This window comes from Erythrolamprus reginae, chromosome 6 (genome assembly GCF_031021105.1).
Source record: "Erythrolamprus reginae isolate rEryReg1 chromosome 6, rEryReg1.hap1, whole genome shotgun sequence".
In the NCBI taxonomy this organism is placed as follows: domain Eukaryota; kingdom Metazoa; phylum Chordata; class Lepidosauria; order Squamata; family Dipsadidae; genus Erythrolamprus; species Erythrolamprus reginae.
The window spans coordinates 1820353-1828818 of record NC_091955.1 but is presented as its reverse complement, the minus strand read 5'-3'; the positions used below and the strand labels follow the sequence as shown (position 1 = coordinate 1828818).

Below are 8466 nucleotides of genomic sequence, written 5' to 3'. Positions count from 1 at the left end.
TCATAAGTCACTTTTTTCTCTGATGTTGTAACTTTGAAGGGTCACTAAAGGAACCGTTGTAAATCGAGGACTACCTGTATCTTGCCTTTTGCTATGTATCACAGAGTCATTGTGAGCCCTTATGTAAATAAACAAAACCACAATTGTTCTTGTTCACCCCATCCCTGCGTTACATGGAGAGGCCATTCCCAAATCCCATCCCTTCCACAAACAAGCCAAACTGATTTATTCCTGCCTTTGGGGCAGCTAGTTTAGCCTCATAGCTAATTCCCTGGCTGATAAAAACAATGGATTAATCACCTTTTTACACCAATAACAATAGGATACTGTCATGAAGGAATTGGACAGAGGTAGAGTTGTTTAGAAACAGGCACAGTAATTTAAAAAATAACCTCTCTCAAAAAAAGCATCAGGACTCTGATTAAATTAGAGCAATTTATTATTATTATGGTATTATTATTTTGCTGAACTTGACAAAGATTCCCAGAGATTGATAACACGACACAATCTTAATGCACCATTTCACAGCTAGTCCCTTGTTGGTTTTATTAAGAACATAGTAATTTAAAAAATAGCTAAATATGTACATATTAATAAAACATATATACATAAGATTGAGACTTTTACCTAAATATGGGATGATTTTTTCCCCCCTAATAAAACCTATAAAAAAAGACGCCCGGAAAAAAAGTTTTAATAGTAGTCACAGTTAAAGTCAACACGTGTACAATTGTTTTTAAAGATTCGTAAGCCTGCTGATTGTGGGTTAATAGTTACAATACGAACCCTTTGTGTGTAGATTTATGGAAAAGGCTTAAGAAAATTCATTTCTGGAAGAAAACCCCATCGACCTCAAAAAAAAGAGGGTGTGGGATCCTTACAGATTACAGCACTAGGCAAGTCGATCAAGTCATCAATTAAAGACAGCTATGTTTCAGCGATAAGCTGCTTGTACTGCATTAAGTTTAAAAATTTATATTAAAAAAACATTATTGAACTGAAGAAATGATTATTTTTAGCAAGCTGAAGAAGAGGATTCCTAAACACACCATTAGACTCCCCTAGAGATGTCAATGAATTTGTCATATATGTGGCATTAACCCTTCATGCTTTAAGACCTGTGGACTTCAACACCCAGAATTCTCCAGTCTGGCTGGGGAATTCTGGGGGTTGAAGTCCACAGATCTTAAAGTGGCCAAAGTTGGACAAAGAATGAGCAAAGCTTCTCGTGTAAAACATAGAAAATACTGGGATCTTCAAAAGTAACAAAAATGCGAATAAATGTTTATCGGTGTGTATCAAAGAGTTGCTAGCCATATGCCGGCTTTTGTTTGAAAAGAGAAATATTACCATAGACCCCCCCTCAAATATTTTATTGGCTCCGAAGGGATGGAATAAGGAGAGGAAATCTCTGCAGATGGAAAGAATTTTCTCAAAAGTTACATCTTCCAAAAGCTTCTCCAAATTCCTAACCCCCATAAATTAGCAAAACAAAGGAGAATGGAAGCTATCTAAGTTCTTCATTCATCAACGAGAGAATAAAATACATTATTTATACTCCTGTACCCATCCAAGGAGCATTTGATCTGGTTTAAATGTGACCTCGCAAGTAATATTAATTAATATCTTATGGCCAAATTTAATGACAGCAATTCTGCTTCTGAAAAAAATATATAATAACTTTATCCAAGTAGAAATTTACCTTGGAATGGAAGGAAAGGTTTATTAACTCAGAAACCCGTTAAATTAAGACTCATTAAATCTCCTAGAAGTTTTATTTTCAATCCCAATGACTCCTGCACCCAAAAGTCCACATGAAATGGAGAGTTTAGGAGCTCTTTGTAAGATTAAGAGGAGACTTTGTATTTATGAGGGAAAATGCCATCATAAAATCAAAATTCATCCTATCACATTGGTTACCACCAGACTAATTGCACTAGAACCTCTCTACGAACAAATCTAGATATCTTGATTAAATCCAAAGGAAAAGTGGTTTGTCGTTTAATTATTATCCACGTAAGAAAAGAAATGGATCGGAGACCGTGACACAGGAGAGCACAGAGAGTGAAGTAATGTAGGAAGGTTGCTGGCATCGTCTCAAACCGAGGCTTGAATATGCTAATGAAACACTGGCACAGAAGGTGTGGCTTCAAGGAGGGTACCTGCAAAAAGAGTTAAAAGTTGAAAATTAAAGAGTCAAATTCGGCACAGTCTAATATTTTTTTAATCAGGTCTCTGTCTGTTGGTACTTCTTCTCTTTTCCAATTTTGGGCTATTGTTATTCTGCTTGCTGTATTCTTTTTTCTTTAGTTTCATATCTATTATCCCTAATAAGAAAATCTCTGGTTTAAGATAACACGGAAATACAAAACACAGTCACATGGGATAAGTTCTACAATTGGATCAACGCAAGGGAGAGAGATAAGGAAAAATAATAATAATAAACAAGACTGAACATAAAAACAAAGAACCGAACAAAAATAATTAGATAATAATTGCAACATTTGATTTATTCGCTGACTCCTTCTCAGAGACCAAAATCAAATATAACTATAACAATTATAATACCAAACACAACATTTAGAAAAGAAAAACTGAGATTAACAATTGTACAAATTTAAAGAGATAAGATTTCGCTGACATAAAAAACCGGGAAAATAAAATAAAGCATAGCTGCAAACTGGCAGCGGGGGTGGGGAGGAGGGAAAAGGGGTGTTTGGTGTTACTGTTCGATGTGGCATGTTCGATATCAACGAAAACGATGATTATATTTACATTACATGAACATCTTGTTTCGTCAATATATTGCATTGTATTGTCTTTTATACTTGTAAATATTCAATAAACATTATTTTTTTTAAAAAAAAAAAGTTGAAAATTAGCAATGAGGCCTAAAATGAAGAAGCACAAGAAACAGCAATTAGCGGTGCAACCTAGCTGTAGCAATGAATTGGGATTAAAATCAGACACTTAGAAAGCTTAGAACTACGTCGCCTTAAACACGACCTAAGCATAGCCCATAAAATCCTCTGCTACAACGTCCTTCCTGTCAACGACTACTTCAGCTTCAACACAGGAGCACACAACAGACACAAACTTAAAGTAAACCGCTGCAAACTCGACTGCAGAAAATATGATGTTAATAACCGAGTAGTTGATGCATGGAACCAGCGGTGGGCTCTGAGCTGGAACACTAAATTGCGCTCACCACCACGGCTTGTAAGTTCTTGCGGGGCCAGCGTGATTTTGCTTCTGCACCTGTGGAGGTAGCTAAATTGTGCACGGAGCCACAGGTGCAGCCGTGTTTCAGTGAGGCTTTTTTGCTTCCGCGCATGCCGAAACACGGGCGCACCTGCGGCTCTGCGCAATTTTGCTACCTCCACAGGTGCAGCGGCAAAATCGCACTAGCCCCGCAAGCACTCATGTCCCGCGACGGCGAGCACAATTTAGCATTCCGGCTCGTAGCCCACCGTTGCATGGAATTCCCTACCTGTCTCTGTAGTATCATCACCTAGCCCCCAAAATTTACCCTTAGACACTGTTGACCTCTCCCAATTCCTAAGAGATCAAAAAGGGGCGTGCATAAGTGCACCAGCGTGCCTACCGACCCCTGTCCTCATGTTTCTCTCTTACTAGGATCATGGTCTGCTCTTAGAAAAATCCAGAGGCCACGATATTTCCTTTAAAAAAAATATTCCTCAGAATTATTTTCTAACAGGCTTCGAGGATTTACTTGTTTTTCCATTGTTTATTTTAAGTGTCCCTTGATTTTTTTTTTTTAAAAAAAAATGTTTTCATTGCTAAGCTGCCAAGAGGTTCCGGCAGTGAGTGGTACAATAGATCTCACATTAAACAAAATTTAAACCAGGAAACAAACCTCGGCACCATTTACCTGCCTCTAGCAGAGAAATGTCCAGTTTCTCGTCACCGTCAGCCGTTTCTGCTAAAGACAGATAACAAAAGAAAATAAAATAACTTTGCAACTATTTTACTTGGGAGTTTTTTTAAAAAACAGTAAATGCAGAAAAAGAAATGAAGCACAGATGTTTATGTCAAAACAGCTTGTCTAGTTTTTTATTTTCCCTTCTCTCTTTTTTTTTCAGTGACCACCCTGGTACCATCTTCACCAAGCTGGTCAGCGAATTATGGAAGTTTTTGCAGTTTTTGTATCCAAGTAGGTAACAGCATGGGTGCTAGAAGGGTTTGTAGGGAGGAGGAGGAGGAAGAAAACTATGGAGACTCTCGAAGCTTGATTGTTTTCTTCAAGACATTTTAATGACCCAATTAGGTAACCTCATCAATATATTGTTTAACATTTGCTATATACATAACAACATAACAATAAGAGTTGGAAGGGACCTTGGAGGTCTTCTAGTCCAACCCCCTGCTTAGGCAAGAAACCCTACACTACTTTAGACAAATAGTTATCCAACATCTCCTTTAAAACTTCCAGTGTTGAAGCGTTCACAACTTCTGGAGGCAACTTCTGTTCCACTGATTCATAGTTCTAACTTCAGGAAATTTCTCCTTAGGTGTAAGTTGCTTCTCTCCTTCTTTAATTTCCACCCATGGCTTCTTGTTCTGCCCTCAGGTGCTTTGGAGAATAGCTTGACTCCCTCTTCTTTGTGGCAGGCCCTGAGATATTGGAAGGCTGCTATCATGTCTCCCCTGGTCCTTTTTTCCATTCATCTAGCCATGCCCACTTCTTGCAACCATTCTTCCTATGTTTTAGCCTCCAATCATCCCCTCATCCTCTTTGTGGCTCTTCTCTGCATCTTTCCAGAGTCTCAACATCCTATTTGCATCGTGGTGAACAAAACTGGATGCAGGATTCCAAGTGTGGCCTCACCAAGGCCTTATAAAGCGGTACTAACACTTCACATGATCTTGATTCTATCCCTTTGTTAATGCAGCCTAGAACATGATAGAAACATAGAAGATTGACGGCAGAAAAAGACCTCATGATCCATCTAGTCTGCCCTTATACTATTTCCTGTATTTTATCTTAGGATGGATCTATGTTTATCCCAGGCATGTTTCAATTCAGTTCCTGTGGATTTATCAACCACGTCTGCTGGAAGTTTGTTCCAAGGATCTACGACTCTTTCAGTGAAATAATATTTTGTCATGTTGCTTCTGATCTTTCCCCCAACTAACTTCAGATTGTGTCCCCTTGTTCTTGTGTTCACTTTCCTATTAAAAACACTTCCCTCCTGGACCTTATTTAACCCTTTGACATATTTAAATATCTCGATCATGTCCCCCCTTTTCCTTCTGTCCTCCAACAGGACAGAATATGATACATTAAGAACCCGAGTCGGGAAAAAGGAAGGAAGGAAGGAAGGAAGGAAGGAAGGAAGGAAGGAAGGACGGAAGGAATCGCAATAGCATTTAGACTTATATACTGCTTCATAGTGCTTTTCCAGCCCTCTCTATGCAGATGATACATAGGACTTGATAAGTTTAGATTGTTTAGAGATATATTTTATTGGTTATCGGTTATGATTAATCCTTTTATTTTTCACAGTTGTTTATAGTTTTAATACTTTAGTACTTTAGCACTTTCTTTAGTTTGGTTTTGTGTTTTTTTCCTCAAATTTCTCATCCAGTAAACATTAAAAAGCTCAATCCATGCATGTATGAAGAAGGCAGAACTTCAGTTCTGCAGTTGCTGGTTTGACCTCTTTTTAAAAACATGCTCCTATAATGACTTCTGCTTAAAGGGATTTGGGTAACGGAGCTGCTTCAACCAAAGTTAAATTTGCCCCTCACCGAAGGCTAATCAAATTTGAAAGTGGAAAAGATTTTACTTGTGCATAAAGCACACACACTAATAATATGTGAAACCCTTTTAGGATGTAAATCAATAACTGAACTGAGCAGGAAAAATGCCAAGCCACATAAAAAATACCTTAATTGCACTAAAAAAAAAGCCACCACTGCATTAAGGATACAAAGTGGAAAATATGACTTTCAAACCCTAAAGCGGCATTCCAAAAATCCACTTCAGTGCACATTTGTTGATCACATTTTTTTCCCCCTCTTGGCCAAACCTTTTTTTGTTGCCATGAATTCTAGGAAAAAGGCCAAACTTTGAAAACAAAAGAAAAAAGCAGAAGCATAACCACTGGACAAAATGGTGAAAAATGCCAAAAAGTCAAAGTATTTTTTTTAAAGCAATAATCAAGGCAGGGGTGTTTCAGAAAGGTCAACCAGTCCATCAATAGCATTTAGACATATACTGCTTCATAGTGCTTTCACAGCCTTCTCTAAGTGGTTTACAGAAGAACCGTTGCACTTACCTGAACGGTCTTCTCGCTGCACTGCAAGGAGAGTCCAACATGGTTAATCTTCAGCCTTGCTGGAAGGGACTGAGTTAAAAATTAGCATAAATAACTGGTCCCACCCCCATGCTGCCCTCCCTGGGTCAGTCTTACAATAAAACGAAGTCATAGTGATATTAAACCAATCAAACTTTATTAAACCAATCAACCAAACTCTCAAATAACCCTGTGGCCCTGGGCCAAACTGCCGGGTGGGTTTGGACTCTCCTTGCAGTGCAGCGAGAAGACCGTTCAGGTAAGTGCAACGGTTCTTCTCCACTTGCACTGCTTCGGAGAGTCCAACATGGGATGTACCCAAGCTTAAACAATTAGGGAGGGAGAAGGCTGGACCAGGGGCGCAGTATCTGTGCAAACTCTCTGCAAAACTCTGCGTCCAAAGGCTGCTTCAGCTGAAGCAAAAGCGTCCAAACGATAGTGTTTGATGAACGTATTAGGTGCAGCCCAGGTCGCTGCCCGGCAAATATCTTCAATAGGGGCCTGCGTCGCCCAGGCTGCCGATGTGGCTGCACTCCTTGTTGAGTGGGCTGTAATGCCTTTAGGTATTGGAGCGTGCCCTGACTTATAAGCCGTGATGATACATGAACGGATCCAACAGCTAATGGTTTTAGATGATACCCTATTTCCCATGGTTGCTGGGAAATAAGAGACGAAGAGGGCTTCAGTTTTCCTGAAAGTACTGGTACGTCTGATGTAGATTTTAATGGCACGCCTAACGTCTATCTTGTGCCACTTTAGTTCCAGAGGGTGTGTCCCGTGGGTGCAAAAGTCTGGTAATGTAATGTCCTGTGACCTGTGGAACACCGTGTTCATTTTAGGTAGGAATGAAGGGTCCGGTCGTAGGACTACTCTGTTTGTATGAAACACGCATAAGTCAGGTCTGACTGACAAGGCTGCAAGCTCTGAAACCCTTCTTGCTGATGTAATAGCTGTTAGAAAGGCAGTCTTTAGAGACAACAGTCGCAATGGAATGTCCCGTAAGGGTTCAAAGGGGGGCTCCGTGAGGGCCTGCAGCACCAAGGGTAAGTCCCATGTGGGAAAACGATGTACCGGCGGAGGTCTGATGTTTGTTGCTCCTTTGATGAAGTCCCGAACCCAAGGGTGTTGTGAGATCGGGCGAGAAAAGTCCATCTTGAGTATGGTGGCGATTGCCGCTGTCTGTCTGCGCAGGGTGTTGGGCGACAGTCCTTTGTCCAGGCCCGCCTGTAGGAATTCCAGGATCTGAATCACAGAGGGGGACTGTGGGTCCCGGTTCCGGGCCCTACAAAAGGAGCAGTATGCTTTCCAGGTCGCTTGATAAATGCGAGTCGTGGAGGGACGTCGAGCTGCCTGGATGGTGTTGATTACTCTGTCAGGAACGTGTTCCTTCCTTAATTTCTCCCCCTCAAGTGCCATACGGCAAGACTCCACCACTGGGGTTCCGGATGGTAGATTGACCCCTGTTTCAGAACCACCTTGTGGTGTGGTATTCTCCAGGGGGGGGAAATTGATAATTCTGTCAAGTCCGCGAACCACGGGCGTCTGGGCCAATATGGAGCCACCAATAATATCTCTGCTTGCTCCTGCAACAGCTTGTTGATCACTCTCGAGAGCAGGCAGACTGGGGGAAAGGCATAAAGCAAGCCGTCCGGCCAAGGGCAGGTCAGAGCATTGACTTGCTCCGCCCCTGGCGTTGGGAACCTCGAGAAAAACCTGGGTAACTGGCTGTTGTACTGTGTGGCAAACAGATCCACCCTCGGTGCTCCATATCTGTGAGAGATTTCTAGGAACAGGGTTCTGTCCAGACTCCACTCGCCCGGATCGATGGTCGTCCGACTGAGCCAATCCGCCTGTGTGTTTGACGTGCCCGATATATGTTCTGCCCGCAGGGATGCTAGATGGAACTCTGTCCATTTGAACAGGGACTGAGCTTCCCACATCAGGCGGCCTGATCTTGTGCCCCCTTGATGATTGATGTGGGCCTTCGTTGCCACATTGTCTGTAAGTATCAGTACATTCTGACCTGTTACCTGTGGTGCGAAATGTCTGAGTGCCAGGTGTACTGCCCTGAGCTCCAGGAAATTGATGTTTGGACAGATAAGGTCCTCTGGATTCCATAGTCCCTGAGCCACTCCCACATTGGAGT

General features: G+C 41.4%; 1 protein-coding gene across 11 annotated transcripts in view; it reads right to left on the bottom strand.

The window, feature by feature from the left end:
- Positions 1–421: 421 nt before the first annotated feature.
- The window catches only part of BEND7 (BEN domain containing 7), a 55092-nt gene continuing 47047 nt past the window's right edge, over positions 422–8466 (bottom strand). For 2 of the 11 annotated variants that reach the window (XR_011559429.1, XR_011559430.1), the window contains exons 8-10: positions 3893–3943; positions 1197–2162; positions 422–1125 (exon numbers count right to left, since the gene is read on the bottom strand). Coding sequence is in view for 8 of the 11 variants with exons in the window: in XM_070755013.1 (XP_070611114.1) it covers positions 2119–2162; positions 3878–3943 (110 nt within the window). In the remaining 3 variants the exon portion in view is untranslated. Of the gene's footprint in view, positions 2163–3877; positions 3944–8466 lie in introns of all 11 variants that reach the window. The other 9 variants (XM_070755018.1, XM_070755019.1, XM_070755013.1 and 6 more) reach the window with 6 other exon arrangements.